This window comes from Tamandua tetradactyla, chromosome 1, assembly GCF_023851605.1.
Source record: "Tamandua tetradactyla isolate mTamTet1 chromosome 1, mTamTet1.pri, whole genome shotgun sequence".
Classification (NCBI taxonomy): domain Eukaryota; kingdom Metazoa; phylum Chordata; class Mammalia; order Pilosa; family Myrmecophagidae; genus Tamandua; species Tamandua tetradactyla.
Genome location: NC_135327.1, coordinates 232,221,651 through 232,240,406, shown reverse-complemented (window position 1 = coordinate 232,240,406; position 18,756 = coordinate 232,221,651). Strand labels below are relative to the sequence as shown.

The 18,756-nt window shown below is 42.2% G+C and overlaps 1 protein-coding gene across 4 annotated transcripts in view; it reads right to left on the bottom strand.

Moving 5' to 3' along the window:
* Positions 1 to 8,060, bottom strand: part of STAM (signal transducing adaptor molecule) — a 94,525-nt gene extending 86,465 nt beyond the window's left edge. For 3 of the 4 annotated variants that reach the window (XM_077154699.1, XM_077154680.1, XM_077154669.1), the window contains exon 1: positions 7,864 to 8,060. In XM_077154699.1, the coding sequence (XP_077010814.1) occupies positions 7,864 to 7,903 (40 nt within the window). In that variant the 5' untranslated portion in view covers positions 7,904 to 8,060. Of the gene's footprint in view, positions 1 to 7,489; positions 7,509 to 7,863 lie in introns of those variants that run through there. The other variant, XM_077154690.1, reaches the window with a different exon arrangement.
* Positions 8,061 to 18,756: the final 10,696 nt, after the last annotated feature.

Sequence of the window (18,756 nt, the reverse complement as noted above, 5' to 3'; positions counted from 1 at the left end):
TTAATTCCCTTTGTTCAAGCCAAGCCATCCTATGGTATGACTAGCTACAGTTTAACATAGCTCTGTGAATAGCAAATGAAATCAATACCATCTACTTTCAAGAGAATAGCAAAGTTCTTCAAATAGGGAAAAGCAACAAACAAGAATACCCAAATTGAAAACTTCATAATGATCTCATTTTATCCTCAGATTATCCTTACACCAATTCTCAAAATGAGAAGACTGAGTAATATGCACAGCAGTAGCCAGCAAATCACCTCATTTGAATTTCACTGGATTTGAGAATATCTCCCTGATATGTAGCTACTTTTCATTTTCTCAAGATTCACGCCTGTAAAAGCTTGGAGGAGGTGAGAAATGCTGACAGGATGACTGGCTCTCATGCTCCTCTGCAGGGAAAGGACTGCCATTCAGTCATCTTGGCGACACGACAGTTCACAAAAAATGGCCAAACGGAAAGGCAAGTCCTAAAGCGATTATGCTTTTTTTTCTGACTTTATGGGAATAGATTCTTCAAAAACGTCTCATCAAGTATCTAGGAATGAATTTAACTAGGGATATAAAGGACTCGTACACAGAAAACTACATATCATTGCTAAAAGAAATCAAAGAAGATCTAAATAGGTGGAAAGACATTCCCTGCTCATGGATAGGAAGGTTAAATCTAGTTAAGATATCAATTCTACCCAAACTGATCTACAGATTCAAAGCAATACCAATGAAAATTCCAAAAGACTTGGAAAAGCTAGTTACAAAATTCATCTGGAAGGAAAAAGAAACCCAAATAGCTAAAAGCATCCTAAAAAAGAACAAAGTGGGAGGATTAACACTTCCTTGTTTTAAAACGTATTATAAAGTCACAGTGGTCAAAACAGCATGGCACTGGCACAAAGACAGAAGCATTGACCAACGGAATTGAATAGGAGAGTGCACAAATAGACCACCAAATCTACGGTCAACTGATCTCTGACAAGGCCCCCAAATACACTGAAATAGGACAAAACACTCTTTTCTATAAATGGGCATGGGAGAAATGGGTATCAATAGCCAAAAGAATGAAAGTGGACCCCTATCTTACACCCTATACAAAAATTAACTAAAAGTGGATCAAACACCTAAACATAAGATCTAGCACCATAAAGGTCCTGGAAAAAATTTAGGAAAACATCTTCAAGACCTAGCAATAGGAAGTAGCTTCCTAAACTTTATACCCAGAGCAGAAGCAACAAAAGACAAAAAAGATAAATGGGAACTCCTCAAAATCAAATGCTTTTGTACCCCAAAAGACTCTGTCAAAATGGTGAAGAGGTAGCCAACTCAAGGGGAGAAAATATTTGGAAATCACACATTGGATAAAGGCTTGATATCCTTTACATTCTTGATAAAGAAATCATACAACTCAGCAACAAAAGAACCAACAACCCAATTATAAAATAGGTTAAAGATATAGGCATTTTTCTGAAGAGCAAATACAGCTAAAAAGCATATGAAGAGATGCTCATTTTCATTACTATATGAGAAATGCAGATTAAGACTACAACAAGATACTACTTCAAACCTATAAGAATGGCTGCAATTAAATAAACAGGAAACTACAAACGTTGGAGAGGATGTGGAGAAATTGGGACACTTATGTGCTGCTGGTCTGAATGAATAATGGTACAGGTGCTATGGAAGACAGTTTCGCAGTTCCTTAGGAAACTAATTAAGTTGCTCTATGATCCAACTAATACCACTACTCACTATATACCCAGAAGAGCTGAAAGCAGTGACACAAACAGACATTTGCACACTAACGTTCATAGCAGCATTATTCACAATCGCCAAAAGGTGGAAATAATCCAAGTACCATTAACAAACAAGTGGATTAACAAAATATGGTATAGACACATGATGGAATATTATACAGCAGTAAAACAAAATGTTATCCTCAAGCACTTAACAAGATAGATGAGCCTTGAGGACATAATGCTGAATGAAATAAGCCAGACACAAAAGGATAGATACGGTACGATTCCACTTTTATGACCATGGTAAAAGTAAAATCAGAGGCTTATAATACAGAATATAGGGGACCTAGAGATACAAGGGAGCTAGAGATGGTGAATGGTTAGCTAATGAGGTTGAACTTAAATGTAAGGGAATAGATGGAAGTGAAGATGGTCCACTGGTGGGTCTACAAGTAATATTACCAAATTAAAGGTGAACATGATTGAAAGGGGTTAAATAGACCCATGTGCCCCACTGATTAACACTACAAATGTAAATAAATTCTTGCATGAAGTGCTGCTAAGGTATGAATCTTGTACAAAGAGTGTATAAGTTCGGGGCGTAGGGGGAAAAACTGCTATTACATGCTATGCATTATCTGTAATAGGAAAACATCAATGGTACCACAGCAACACCAGGAGTAAATAATGAGGGAGAGACAAGAGTTAAGGGGAGGTTTGGATTTTCTATTTGGTGAGGGTGTGTTTACTGGTTATCTTTCTCTTGGGAACAATTAAATTATCTAAAATTGAGCATACTGATAGACTGTTAACTTTGGACTTAAACATGATGCCCAATTAATCAAGGTGGCTGTAGGAGGCACTGACTGAGAAATAGACTGGCGAATGCTGGTGTATACTTATGGTTGAATATTGTGCTGCTACAAAAAGGAATGAAGTTGTGAGGCATGCAACATTGTGAATGAACCTGTGGGATATTTGATGAGACAAAATAAGCCAGAAACAAATGAGCAAATATGATATGGTCTTATTTAGAAAATACTTATAAGAAAACAGGGGTCTAGACTGTAAGTTCTTATAGTAGTCATATTTAATACAGAGAAATAATTGTTATTTCTGGAGTTTGAGAGGCTCTAAAAACCTGGTATTAAGAGATACAATGAAGCCAATCAGGTCAGGACTAAGGTAATTCAGAACACATGGGTAGGGAAGCCATTGTATTTTAGAACCTCATCTACCATTTGAGACCAAAAGAAGAAAAGTTTATTCTAGCCAGAACCTTAACTTTCTGTAACGCACAATTTAAATTCAACCTGTCTGGAGAGACCATTTAAACAATCCAAACACAGGGAGCTCAGAATAAGAATGAGGGCCTGTAATCCTGAATGGTAAATATGCCAGGATAAATCCCAGAGTATAGTAAGCAGATAATCAAAAAGCACTGGTGAGTCCAGAGCCTGCCCATGCCAAAAAATAAATAAATAAAGTATTGGCAAAATCCCTTGTGGGATGGGAGAAAATAATGGAATCATTAAACTTCACCACTAGGGAAACACCTAATACTCCATTAAACATTAGGGACACCCAACCCTTGATCCTCAGGCTTGCTCTTGTGAAGCTTATGTATGTAGTAGAGAAGCTTAGCCTACCCACAGGTAAGCCTTACTTCCAGAGGACCTCTTTTGTTGCTCAGATGTGGCCTCTCTCTCTAAGCCCAACTCTGCAAGTGAAATCACTGCTCTCCCTCCTAGTGGGGCTTTACATCCAGGGGTGAAAGTCTCCCTGACAGCATGGGAGGGATGAGCCTGGCCCTGGCACCATGGGATCAACAATGCCATCCCAACCAAAACAGGGAAAAGAAGTGGAACAAATAAGGAATCAGTGGCTGAGAGAGTTCAAATAGAGTTGAGAGGCTACTCTGCAGGTCACTCTTACACAGCTTCTAGACACTGTTACCTATCATAACTTGCCAAACCCCAACCACACCATTCTAGCTAACCCTACAGAACACCTAGGGCATTATATAAGATTCTACAAAGGTTCCACGAACTAGGGTAATTTTCCAGAAACCTACAACCTCAAGATGGGTCCTAAGTCCTGAAATGCAGAGAGGCCAGCTTCTCTAGTACAACAATTAGTTCCCATCCCATATTATGGACAGCCTTACCAACATGAAAAAGTTAGAATGGGCATAGCCTAAATACCCCTAAAGATGGGAGAAAGATCAAAGGTGATGGTGGAGTTATACAGAGAAGGTAGGGTTTAACAAATGAGTATGACTGCTGGATCATTAAATTGGTATTTCTTTTAGACTCCAGTATCTAAAAGCAGCTCGATGTAAAAGCCTAAAATTGTGGAATTACAACCCATACCAAACTGTGAAATCTGTCCTACAACTAATTGTTGCAATGTGCTTTGAAATTTATTGCTTTTTTTGTATATATGTCATTTTTCACAAAAAAGAAAAAAAGTGATGATTTAAAAAAAAAGAAATACCACAAAAAAAGTCTCATCAAATTTCCTGATTATTGGAAACTGTAACTGTTACAAAGAACAGCAATCTGAAACTGCTAACCAGAAAGGGAAGAGCACATAACAGAAATGACAGCCTAAAAAAAGCATTACCACGAACAATTCAGAATTTTCCAATTTCTCTCCTCAGCATTTTGTAATGCCTGTTGTTGCTGTTTTATTAGAGCATTTGTAAGTTTACAGAAATATTATGCAGAAAATACAGTTCCTACATACAACACACATTATTAACATGTTACATTAGTGTGGTGTATTTCTTACAATTAATGAAAGAATATCATTATCATTGTACTATTACAATTATGTTACGTCCACGATTTACATTAAGATTCCTTTCTGTGTTGTACAATTCTAAGGGTTTTTTTAATTTTATTTTTATTCTCATAACATACATACAACCTAAAATCTTAACTCCTAGGATCCATAAGACACCAAATCTATTTCTAACTATTATTTTATAAGGAGCTAAAATGTATCCATTGCTTACTATATGCAGGCACTGCATAAGTGCTTCACATACATCATCTCTTTAATAACTCTAATGAGGACTGATAAAAAGAAGGACATTAGGCCAGAGGAGCCACACCTGAAAAAGCACAGTGGTGCAAACCCAGTGAGCTAAAGTGGTGGAAGGTGAGGTAAGAGAGGTAAAAAGAGCCACACACTAAAAAGTTCAAATTAACGTGAAAACTGCAGAGATTTGCTGAAATATTTTAACCAGAACAGCCATAGGATTACATTTACATTACAGAAACGCCACAGTCAGCAGCCTGGAAAGCGACACACTGGAGGCGGGGGAAATGTACTAATCAAAGAGAGTGAGAAGAGAACTGTCTTAGAAGCTACAGTGAGAACATCAAGGGTGGGAGGGGTGGAGGGAGGGGGGGAAAGATGCAAGGACTAGTAGGAAGATGAAACATGCAGGTTATAGCGACATCAGAATCCTTCAGAGCCAGGCACAAAGGAAACACAATACATTTGTCGTTTGGAACCTCAAAAATTACAACTAGAGGAATCGAGATGATTCCCAGGTTCTTGGCCTGTGTGACTAGGTAAACTGAGGTCCTAGTTATCTAAATACAAGGATTAAATTACTGCAAGAAATACCATGTTCAAAACAGCATCATTTATGTAATAAATATTTACTGAAAGTTTATGTGTGCTAGACACTGATCTACATGCTGGGGACACAGCAATGAACAAATCAAATAAAAATTCCTGTTCTTATACAGCTCACATTCTAGTAACATGTGTAGACATCTTTTTAAAGGAGAAAGCTACTGCCAGTGTTTCACCTCTTTATATGAAATGCTATGTTACATAAATCAGTTAGTGTATTTCTGAGTCACAGTTTCAGTGTATAAATAAGGCTGAGAATAACTAATCTTCAAGATACAAACACTAAGTGATTAATAACTATATTAAATGAGTTACTGGGAGTACTTTAATATCACTGACATACTCAATGGTGGACAAAATGAGAAGGAATATTGTTAAAAGTATTCTAATTGCTGTATTCTTTATGCTAAACTAGGAGATTTTACTGTTTCACTCTGTGCAAGGATTTTGTACTGGAAGTTTCTAAAAGTTCATCGTAGACTAACTTCTCAAGCTATTTCAACACATGGATTGTGATGAGAGAACTGATCCTAATACCAAAACCTGACAAATTTTAAAAAGCTTTTCGGGAGCAAAACAGTCCCTACACTCAAGAAGTATCTAGTAGGCTCAACTGACACATTCTCCATTCAACAAACACTAAGTAAACACCTCTCAAACTAATTAATGAACATAAGACTGCATATAAATAATGCTAAACAACAAAAGGTATTGCCAGATGTTAGAAAAGGGTGGAAATAACGTGAGCCACGCCTGTGGTTCTCAACTGAGGGCTATTTTGTCCTCCCAGGTGACAAATAGCAGTATCTGGAGACTTTTTTTTTTCCTATCATGACTGGAGGTGGGAGTGGGAGTGGGGGGGTACTATTGGCATCTAGTGGATAGAAACCAAGGATGCTGCTAAACAACCTATACTGAACAGGCCACGCTCCCTCAAAAAAAGAATTATCTGGTCCAAAATGTCAACAGTGTCACTGTTGAGAAACTCCAGGCTGGAAAAACCAGGAAATGATTCAGGTATACCAAGCTGGATTCTGAGTTAGCCTTAAAACATAAGGATATGAAGGTAGAAGAAATAATAGAAGCAGAAAGCATAAAGGCAAGAAGGAGCCTGCATTTGAACAGGGTGGTGCAGATTAGGAACGATTTTAATGTTAAGAAATTTATCTGAAGCCAAAGGGAACATGCACTCAAGAAGTCAGTAGGACAAAAAAGTGACTGGGTAGCTGACAGCTAGATTATGTAGACTCTCGAAAACTAGATAAAGGAGCTGGAAAAAGATGAGGCAGATATTAAGAAACTATTTTGCTTTGATTGTTTGCCCTGGAGAGTAATGTAATAAGTTGTAAACTGTCTGAAAACAGCAACCATATGTCTTGTTCATCACTCTTATGTCACTGAGCACTGTTTCCTGCAAACAGTGTGTGCTAAGGGCTTGGTAAGTTAAATCCAATTTTCCAGTTAATTATTTATTAAGTATATTGCTGATCCCTAAACTTCCATCCACTCCTAAGATGCAGGACATCCATTTAACCTGGAACAAAGAAGTTATCATATATTAAGTGCCTACTATCAAGGTACTGTTAACAGGCACCCTATACATATCATTTCGTTTAATCACAGAACAAAATAATGGGTTTTTTCTCATTTAAAGATGAGAATACTGGCGCTCAAAGAGCTTAAGTAACTTGCCCATGAATTAATCCTAAATCGTGAAGTGCTGGTGACAGGATTGAACCCTTTCTGAGCGTTACGGCAAACCTCTCAGTCTCTGTAACAGGCTGTGTCAACTCAACCCCCACCTTCCATAGTCAAAGCAGGCAAAGATATTAAGCTTCTTTACTATGGTAATTCTTAAATTCTGTCCTATGGGAACAGGACACGGTACTTGGCTTGCTTTCATTCCACACTTGTGTAGCAAGGTAGGTCCCAAACGCATTCCGATCACCCCAAAATTCTCTCGGAAACTCAAACTCCCAGGATTACTAGCTGCGCTGCTCCGACCCGCACCCAGTATCAGTAATTCAGAAAACCACGAGCCATGAGCAATGAAACGCCTCGGCTGTTCCAAGGTCCTCTGCCACGCTCAGTCCGCCGAGTCCACAGACCTGGCCCACGAAACGCGCTCCAACGCCGCAGGTCCCCCTTTCGGCTTCAGCTGCTGCCGAGATCCCACCCCCAACCGACGCTGCTTAGTCCAGCCACACCGCCAAGGGGACGTGGAGGCCCTCAGGAGCCGCCCCCTCGCCCACGCGCGCCCGATGCGCGCTGTCACGCGCTCTGCTGCCCACCGCCCGGGCCAGCCCGGCCCAGCCCCGACGCCCTCCGCGGTCCCGGCCGGGACGCCCCAGCTCCTCCCGGGACCCCCGGGGGGCGTCGCCGGCCTTCCCCGCCCCTCGGGAAAGCACCTCGGGGACGCGGACGCGCGCGGCCCTCCCGGGCTCCAGGACCCGCGGGCCGCGAGCGGCGGCCGAACACTCACCCACATCCTGATCGAAGGGGTTAGTGGCGAAGAGCGGCATCTCTGCTGCGCTCGGCGGGCCCGCGGGGAGCCGCTCGACAGCCCGAGACAAGCGCGGCACAAGTGGGCAGGCTGCTCGGGCGCGGAGGGCGCGGACGCCGGCTCGGCAGGCCCGACGGCTCCTCCCTGGCCTCCCGGCCCGTCGGCCTCCCCCGGCAACCGCGGCGGCGGCGGCGGCAGCGGCCACAGCGCGGCGCGAGGACCCCGCGCGCGGCATGTCGGGAGTCGGGGCGCCCTGAGCGCTGCCTGCAGGGAGCCCGCCCGATTCCGCCCCACCTCGCCCCAGCACGCGGGCCGCTGCTGGGCTCCTGCTGGGGTCAGCCACGGCCGGGGATGCGGACCGTCCCTGGGCCCTCTGCCTTCCCGGGACCCGGCGCTCCGGACGGTGGGGTCCTCAAGGCGCGCCGAAGTCAGCCCGCCCGCCGCTTCTCTAGGCACCCGAGGTGATCCCCGAGCCGAGTCGGGCGTGCTCTGTGCCCTCGTGAGCGTCCTGTGGTCTCGGAGGTGCGGCAGTGGGAGCGACGCGCGGCGGCCCGTCCCGGGCCCAGAGGAGGGGAGCATGGGGTCTCTCCCGGGCCCTGAGGAGGGGGCGCGCGGGGGTCCGTCCGGGCGCTGAGGAGGGGGGACATGGGGCTCTCTCCCGGGCCCGAGGACGGGGCGCGGGGGTCCCCCGGGCGCTGAGCAGGGGGCGCGGGGGTCCCCCGGGCGCTGAGGACGGGGCGCGGGGGTCCCCCGGGCGCTGAGGAGGGGGGACATGGGGCTCTCTCCCGGGCCCGAGGACGGGGTGCGGGGGTCTCTGCCGGGCCTGAGGAGGGCTTGCGGGGGTTTCTCCTGCGCCTGAGGAGGGGGCGCAGAGGTCCCCCGGGCTCTGAGGAGGGGGCGCGGGGGTCCCCCGGGCGCTGAGGACGGGGCGCGGGGGTCCCCCGGGCGCTGAGCAGGGGACGCGGGGGCCTCCCGGGCGCTGAGGACGGGGCGCGGGGGTCCCCCGGGCGCTGAGGACGGGGCGCGGGGGTCCCCCGGGCGCTGAGGACGGGGCGCGGGGGTCCCCCGGGCGCTGAGGACGGGGCGCGGGGGTCCCCCGGGCGCTGAGGACGGGGCGCGGGGGTCCCCCGGGCGCTGAGGCGGGCGTGAGGAATGGAGTCTAAGCGGGAGTTGGGTGGCGGTAAACCCGGCGGGCCGCGGGGGCAGAGTGCCCGCCTGCCGCTCCGGAGACCCGGCCGGTTCCCGGTGCCTGCGGGTGCCAGCGGTGAAGTGCTCCTGTCCCCCAACGAGTAAGAGGAGTTCTGTTGCGGGTCCTTGTGGAACGCGCGCTCAGGTTGTTGGCCGAATGGGGATGGACGCAGTCTTCAGAAGGAAACACTTCTAAGGTTGCAGCAGATGCCCGGGAAACGTGGATGTCTTTGGACCCAGCCATTCCGCTTTTTAGAGTTTATCCGAAAGACGCCGTTAAAAAAATAAGCGGAGGGAAGAAGTAAGGACAACGTCTGTAGTACAGAGGCACCGAAACCCACAGAGCTGTCCAGCTTGAAGGGACCGGCCAGTGGCTGCCCCTCCGGTGCGCGGTTCCGCAGCTGCCGGCCAGGGGCCCCAGGAAGACTCGCGTGGGAGCGCCCAGCAAAGTGGGCGCGGGGACGGTGGCGTGTAGGAGCCCCCAGCGCGGTGGGCGCGGGGACAGTGGGCGCGTGGGAGTCCCCAGCGCGGTGGGCACGGGGTCGTGGCGCGTGGGAGCCCCCAGCGCGGTGGGTACGGGGTCAGTGAGCGCGGGGTCAGTGGGCCGGTGCACACAGCGAGAGGCCGCAGCTGGCCGCGGGGTCACGTGGACCTGCGGCTACGGAGGCATTTGGAATACATCACGTTTTAAAAGCAAGGTATAGGATTATGTCAGATTACAAAATATCTCCAGATAAAGACTGAAAGGGAAACAAATATTGACTTAATCTCTGAGTGACAAGATTCTGAACAATTTTTTTTATTGTTTTGCATTTAGAATTAATCCAAATATTTTATTAATGAGCAGATGTTTCTTACAAAGCAGAAAGTTAAAAACATAAGGTAAAAGATCATTTTAAGAACCTGGTGTTGTTAAAATGTTTAGGAATTGTACAGATACCAAGAGCACGATTGTTTTTCATTATGACAGGCATTCTTCCAAAACAACTGGAGCAATGTTTGAAGCTGGGCATTCTCCTTCAAAGACCTAGGTTTTCATTCCTGGGCTGACAAAATCAGGTGACAACTTGTCTATCTCAGGCTCTGTATCAGCCAGGTATTTATGAAAATGCATTTAGTTTTGCTTTCTGCTGCAATAATGAGACCAAATTGTACTTTCACCAGCACTACTCTAATCAAATTGTTCAAGCCTAAATCATCAATGTGAGAGCTCTGGAAATGGTCAAAATGTAATACATGTTAGTTTTTTTGTTGTTTTTTATTTTTTTATTTTTTGGCATGGGCAGGCTCCAGGAATCCAACCCAGGACTCCAGCTTGGCAGGTGAGAATTCTTGCCCCTGAGCCATCCTTGCACTGCCAAATACATGTTAATTTTATAGCACTATCCATGTATCCTGACCTGGAAGAATTACTTATTTTTTATAATCCCTGTTTAGCTAGTTCAGGTTTTATAACTAATGTGCTAGAAATACTAAATATATTTTAATGTAAATTTTATAATGTGAAGTTTATCATAAAAGCTAAAAAATGTGAAACAGGGTGGCATATTGATATTAACTGTCTCTTATTCCTTTAAACATCATTTACAGGAGTTTCACTTCTTAATATTACCATAATTTTTTAAGCGTTTTAAGAAATATGTACCAATTTCACATTAAAATGTTTCTGTGATATGTGTGTGGGATAAATTCTGTAGTTAATTTTAATATGGTATAACCCTTTATTCTTGTTGAAAGTTCTTCAAGATTAAAGAAAAATAAACATACCATCATGTAATGGTGTGACTCCAGGAAAAAAATGTGTAATTTTAAGGTTTAGAAGAAGGAAAATCCAGGAAGTTCAATATTTCCAACCAAAAGGAAATGATTAAAAGTTCTCAAATCTAGTCTCTCTGCAACCTCGCTAGAAACCATTTATCATTTCTTAGGTGAATTACTACATTTAACTCCTACTGTGTGTTTTCTCCTTACTACCTATCTCCAAACTAATTCTCCGCACTTCTGCCAGAATTTTCCTAACCCACAAATATGATTATTAAAATTCTTATATGTTTTTTCAATCACTCAAATTATTCGATAAATATTAAGTGCCTTATGGCAGGTACTGTTCTGCATGGTGGAAATAACTAGGGATAAAAGCTTTATGTGATAGGCTATTTTTTAAGTGTAGCCTATGGGGAAGATAGTCATTAAACAGATAGTTAAAATTAATTGTATATTTACAAGTGTGCAAAATAGTCCACTGGCTTCAGGATTAAATTCTAATTCTTTTACTATGACAGCCTTAATGAACTGACCCCAGAGTGCCTTGTATACCTCATCTTGTCCCCTGCTTTCCTCAGAACCCGTACTCAGTCTTTCTGGACTATGTGTGGTAGTCTGCATGCACCATACTTTCTCCTATCTTTTAATATGAACTCTGCCTTTTCTGCTTACACTCTAGCTCCTCGCGTCCCCTAAGCCTACACCCAGAAGCCTGTTCCTATTCAGAATCTTCCTAGTTTTAGGCGCCGTCCTAGGTTCCTAGGCTGCTCAAAGCAAACCCCATGAAATGAGTAGGGTTAAACAGTGGGAATGTATGCACTCACGGTTTTGAGGCAGGAATAAATCCAAGTCAAGGAATCATCAAGGAATTGCTTTCTTGCCAGAGATCCTTGGCTCCTCCGTCACATGACAAGGCACGTGGCAGTGTCTCCTGATCTCCCCTTCTGAGCTTCATTGATGTTAGCTTCTTGCTATGTGGCCTCCTGAATTCTATTCTCTTAAAAAGAGCTCCAGTAATAGAATTGAGACTCATCCTGACTGAGGTTGGTCACGCCCTAACTCAAGTGGCCTCATCGAAAGGTCCTGGGCTCACACCCACAGGAATAGATTAGACTTAAGAACATGATTTTCTGGGGTACATGCAGGCACTTAAATAATTGTTAATTAACTGACTCCCTCTGTTGACGTGCTTAATGGTACTGTATTTGTTCCAGGTGTCTATTACTTCATAAACCACCACCCCACCCCAAATTTAGTGTCTTGGGGAAAAAATCACTTCTTTTGCTTACATATGAGAATTTGATCAGACCGCAGCAGGGACAGCTTGTCGTTCTTTTTGGTCAGACCACAGCAGGGACAGCTTGTCGTTCTTCCGCGCAGTGTCAGCAGGGTGGCTCAGAGGCTAGGATGACTTGGCAGCTGGAGGCTGCCATCACTTGAAAGCTCGCTCACATGCTTGGCAATTGGCTTCATTTCCCGGGCTCTGAGCCAGAACACTCCATGTGACCTCTCGGGTATCTGCTTGCTTCCTCAGCATATTGAATGGGTTCTAGGCTCAGCGTCACAAGAGACATGAAAGGGAAACTAAGTTTCTTAAAGCCTGGGCGGGGAAATGGACAAAGCATCATTTTAGTGGTACTCTAAATTACAAGCAGTCACAGAATCTTTACATCAGGAGAAAGGAAATAAGACACAATGTCCTTCGGGGGCTATGTTTTAAAACTCACAATATGGTAATGTTCCAGCCTGGCATGCCTCGGAGACCAAAGAATACCCGTGAGTTTGGTTAGGGGCTTACGGATAGATTTTTCTCAATGGCAGCCTGTTGGAAGATGAAAGTCTGCACCTCACCCAAAGCCCAGGCAGGAAAAGAGGTGTGCCCAGGAAGGGCTTATAGAGTTTAATGGCCTTGCGAAATTTGATAACAGGGTTTCAGTAGACTGTCCTGAAAGTTGGTTATTAGGGGAGGGGGCTTGCATTCTTCGACCTATAACATCTGTCCCGTCATGTAGGTGGCCGTGTAACTTGCTCTCAAAACAGAGGAGGGGGGCGGGCAATGGTGGCACAGTGGCAGAGTTCCCTCCTGCCATGCCGGAGACCCAGACTTGATTCCTGGTGCCTGCCCACGCAAAAAAAAAATGGAGGAGAGGGCAGGGCCCAGACCCAGAGTCCTTACTGTCCACCCCACACAGCAGACAACGTTGGCTATAGACACTGCACGCATTCACAGTGCAAGAGACAACAGAACATCAGGGGTTCCCCACACAGAGGTGACAACTCCATAGTGAGGATGCCACGGGCAAGAAAGAATTAAAACAGTCTACTGATAACTGGCGAAACCTGTGATTTCAGTCCTACATAGGAATCCATGCAGGACTGAATTTAGGGTAGAGGCTTGGCACCCAGGGTACTCTGCCCTGCCGACACTCCAGAGACTTGGCACCTTAAAAAGCTCAAAGGGAAAAACCGGTTCCAGATTCATGTCTGGACATCTGATGTGAGTGGGTCATCAGGGTCAGAGTGGATCTGGGAGTAAATAGGTTCAAGTCCCCTTGACCTAGGCCAGGGTCACACTTCTAGAACGATCCCCTGTGCTCTGACCTCTACACCTTCTGATTTTGGGTACCGTACTGTACAGGGTTTGACACCCTGACCTCATCCAACAACTAATTGGTGTTTAAGTAAGCCTGGTGAAGTGTTAGCCAGTGTGTTACATATTATTTAATTGTTGATCGCTATGCTAAGTGTCTAATGTCTGTTTAATTGTTAATTGATGTGTTCCCTGTGTATTGTGTATGGGGTTTGAGGCCCTGACCTAAATTTTTCTGTTGGCTGTGATATTGGTGTGTTACTTAAATACAGTAAGTGTTCAGTGTCTGTTTAAATTTGATTGGTGTGTTCCTGCATTTGTATTGGTCACATGTTCCAGACTGTTTGCTGATTACGGAAATTATGTTTAAAGGAAACCTTTGGGGAGAGGGATAGAAAGATCAAACGTGATGGTGGAGTTATACAGAGAAGGTAGGGTTTAACAAACAAAGATGATTGCTGAATCATTAAATTGATATTTCTTTTAGTCTCCAGTATCTTAGAGAGCTAGAAGTAAAAACCTAAAATTGTGGAATTGTAACCCATACCAAACTCTGAAATCTGTTCTATAACTAATTGTGCTGTGCTTTAAAAATATTGCTTTTTTGTATATAGGTCATTTTTCACAAAAAAAAAAAAGAAAAAGTCAATTGTGATGATAAAAAAATATTTATTCCTTCTCGCCTCCTATATTCTGGAGCAGCTACAAGGAAAAATCTGAGATGGTGGTATGGTAGCCTATGACAAAGTATCCTGTATTGCTTTTTTCTTTCTTTGCTTTGTACATATACTATATTACACAATTTTTAAAAGTTAAAAAAAAAAGGGTAGGAACCTTTGGACTGTATTGAAAATTGAAAAGATTTTGGTTGAGTATATACAAAAGGGTTCATTTCTGTAACATACTCTGGCCTCAATGATTAAAAATGAAAATTTTATGATAAATTTTAAATTGAACAAATTCAAAGCTTATTGATAAAAATAAAATGTATAAATACAGTCTCAAAATTTCTCTTAGAGTAGCCTAACTAGATGGGTTAAGTTATATAAACTAAGCAATGTACCTAGTAGTAATACTTACATAAAGTATAATAAAATGAGAAATATGCTAATGATTCAAACATATTCTATTTAAGAAATAAATTAACTTTAGTAAGAAACAGAAATGGATTTTTTTATAAACTTGATTATCTGGATTTCAAAAAATCTGGCTTTTTTGTTACTTGGCCATTTGTTACCTCAGTAAATGGAATAATTTGAATGTGTAGTGGCTTTATTAATGTCAATCAATATATTTCGGTTAATAAATGCTGTCATAAATAGGGAAAATCTAATTCTTAGCTTCCAAGAGATTATATTCTAGTTAGAATATACTTGTACCAGGGCATCGTGTAAAACAGTCATAATAATGGAATAAAAATGTTGGAAGAATTTAAAAAGCAGATAGATAATGACCTATGAAGTCCTCATAGAAGAGATGACACTCGTAAGGCCTTTAAATAAGAAAGTAGAATTTAAATAAATAAAACTCTGAACTAGTTTTTAGAAATCATAACTTAATATTGTAAACTAACATATCCCTGGTATTATTTAGCATTTGAGAATAATGTTGAGGAAAAAATTGAGTTTTCTTCTGGATATAAATCCCTTAAATATCAAAAAGCTGATTATATTTCAAACTTGAGGCTTTTCTGACCTTTGAAGGTAGTGCTGAATTGAACTGAGAGATTTTAGGCATATTGTAAATAATCGTTTGTGTGTTCTGAGTATAAAGTATATAGATGCCTGGCTGCTTTCTAAACCCAACCATAAATTTCTTCCTTCATACTGTTATTGGAAGTACGCCACTTCAAAAAGCTTTGTAAATTTTTTACCAAATTTACTTCTGATTATGTGCAGTCTGGATAAATAAGAACTATAGGTGAATAGGTATGGAAGGGCTGTTGTTTGTTAAAGTTGTTGTGGACTACAAGCCTGAATGAATACTGAGAGCAGTAGAGAGTTGGAGGAGGTGAATTTTGTTTTTTATATTCCTTGTTGACTCTCAGCTCTGAATGAATGTAGAGAGTTGTAAAGAAGGAGTTTACGGAAGTGAATTCTGCCTGTCGTAGTCAGTGCTGAGCAAAATTTAATGTCTGTTCATTATATATTTTTAAAAAAGAAAGCTTTTGTGTCAAGCTGTATACTCATACAAAACTGAAATTTAGTTGTCTCCCTGTTAAAATAATGTGGATTGTTAGTCTGCTGTTAAGTGTAAAGTTTTTAAAAATCTTTTTCTTAATGTTCTGAGTACTCTTCTAGAAGAAAAAGATTTTCATAAAAATAATAGCCTTGTTAATGTTTATGTTGACCTTATCCTCTATTTCAAAAGACAGGTCTTCTCAATGTTCAGGAAAAAACTATTATGATTTGTTCTTTCAGCTTGTGTAAGTAAGGTGTTGGGAAAGTTTAACCTATTGCATAGGAGGTGTTAGGGAAGTATTAATTGGTTAAAAGATTTTCTATTCTGTCACTGGTTAAATTTGTAGAGGTAAAATAATATTAGATTGTATAAAATTCTTGAAAACCTGACAAGGTTCTCACTATTCATATTATGTCCTGGACCACTGTGTGATATTGAGTGATGGCATGGTGTTGTTAGTCATAGTTTTAGTTATTCTTAAAAAGCTGCGGATCATAGAAACAGCCAAGTTGTCAGATGTGCTGCTTTGCTCTAATACTTCTTTAAAAGTATATGTTTCTGCTATAGGTCAGAGCTCCATCTGTAACAAGGAAAAACTTGAAAAGAAATCAGGATAAATATATATATCTTATATTTTATCTGTTAATTAATTCTGGTAAATGTGTAAAAGTGAAACAGAGTGAAATGTCTGGTATGGTTTGTTAATATAATACAACTGTCTAATGTTTTTATTTCTGAAAGACACTTCATTTAAAAATGCTTATAAAAATTAAAGCTCAGATTGTAAGCTTTAACTGTTATCTTTAAATTCTGAAATGCTTTGCTCTTTATATAACCTAGTAGTTCTCTGGAACTTTAAGTATCTGTGTGACACCTGAAACTGAGATTTAGTTCTCCAACTCTGAAAGTCAACATAAGTCCTTACAGCAACTGTTAAAAAAAAAAAAAACTGAAAATGCTCAAACTCCAATTAAAGATATGATGAAACTGATCTTATTAAAATGAAGGTAAATCAATATACAAGGTAAAGAATAATGTATTACTTTAACTTTTGTGTGAGATAAAAAGAAAAATGTTTATTTTATCCAAAATTTACACTAAGTTAATCAGTCTAATAATCAGTTAAACAACCTAATTCAGCATTATTTGGTATAGAACCTGGAATAAGGAACAAAATCTTAATGTTCTGTGTAAATTAATGTTATGCAATGATGCATTTCAGAGTATTTTTGGCAGAAAATGTAGAAGTGTTTGCAAAGTCCCTTGAGGGATTGGGAAAAATAGAACTATTAAGTTTCTCCACCTGGGGAATTCCTGACATTTTCTTAAGAGGTGCCCTCAATTTAATAAGCCAAGGTCTGAATTTTGAGGCTTGCCCTTATGGAACTTATTTCTGTAATAGTAAACTGAACCTACTTATGATTAGTGCCTAAGAGTTATCTCCAGAAAATCTCTGCTGTTGCTCAAATTTGGTCTGTCTCTGAGCCAAACTCTGACCTTCCCCTGCATGTGGGACATAATTCCAGGGGTGTAAGCCTGGACACCACAGGACATAACTGGCCCTGGCTCTGTGAGATATAAGTTTCAAGGATGAGCCTGGCCCTGGCATTGTGGATGAGTTGACCAGAGAAGGGTAAAGAAGAAGAGTTTCAATGGCTAAGAGCTTGCAAACTGAGTTGAGAAGTCATTCCGGAGGTTACTCTTATGCAAGTTTCAGCCAGATATTGCAAACTGCCACAGTATGGCAGACCCCAACCAACAGTGTTCCTGGAAACCCTGAAAGATATCCTGAGCTCTATAGAATTTTACTTATGCTTGTTTTTCAGAGACTTAAAACCTCCAGATTGTTCTAATGCTAGAGAAGTTCTGAAACCCAGAAATACTAGACCCTCCAAACTGTTTCATTCCTCTGCCCCTTAATGACAATGTCCCTTTGCAGCCTTGAAGCTGTTAGAGTCCTTGCCCAGATATCCCTCAAGGTTGAGAGATAATTATCAAATGAGAAGGGATTGTAACTGAGACATCAGGATTTAAGGGATGATTTTGATTACTGAATCATATTCCTTTTTTGCTTTCTGGGATATTGGAGTAGACAGAGAGCAATACCTGAAATCCCTAAACTATAATTCAGCTGCCCCGATAACTGAAATGATTGTAAAAGTCCTTAATTATATCATGCCTTTTGTGACTATAAGAGCTGTCAGTCCTTTATCTGGTCATTTTGTTATAAGGCAAAGGCCCTGATGCTAATGAAGAATTTGAAGTCAGACATTAACTAGCTTCAGCCCTGGACATTTGTAAGTCATATCAGCTGGACTCTGCTATTGAAGGATGACTTGTCTCCCTTCCTTTTGGCTCACACCTTTAGTTCTGAAGTGACAGCTCTGCCTCCCCTCCTTTCAACTTAAGTTCTACTGAAATGGTAATAACTCTGTCTCCTTTTCTGCTTTGAACTGCTATTCAAAATAACCTCATCTCACCTTCCTAAAATCCTTAAAAACCTTGAACCCCCCTAAACTCAGGGAGACAGATTTCGGGCCACTAGGCCATCTGCTGTCCTACTACGTGCCTAGTAATAAACTCTTTCTCTCTTTGAAACCCTGTCTTTCAGAAATTGGTTATTGGGTGTGTTGGGCAAAAGAATCCACAGTCTTTGTCTAGTAGCAATACTACAATTGCAGGGAGCATTTTGGAGTCAAATCCACAGTTCATCTGGGCATAATAAGTATCCACAGAGTCATACGTGCTGTGCCTTGGGGTATGGGATGTCGAAGGTTGGTTACCTATACAACTTTTGATATTCTGTGTAGATACTTAAATTTAGGGCAACCCCAATACCCCAGGGATACAGGATTCCCAACTTGCACAACTACATTGGCCAGGACCATAGCCAATTGACGTTATCTTCCCAATTTCTAATGCTTGTGGCACAGGGAAGAGCAAGTTATGTTCATTACCTCATTGTGACTGTAGCATTGCTGGTCCTTCCACATGAATTCGAAGGTCAGTTCAACAGGGGTGGGGCTGTGAATTGAGGCTGGTGAAGGCCAGATGCAACCAGTCTGTCCACTGCTACTGAGATTGCTTAACACCTTTTAATTGTTCCTTTAAGAGCCCACTCATCCTTTCAGGCAACCCCACTACTGTGG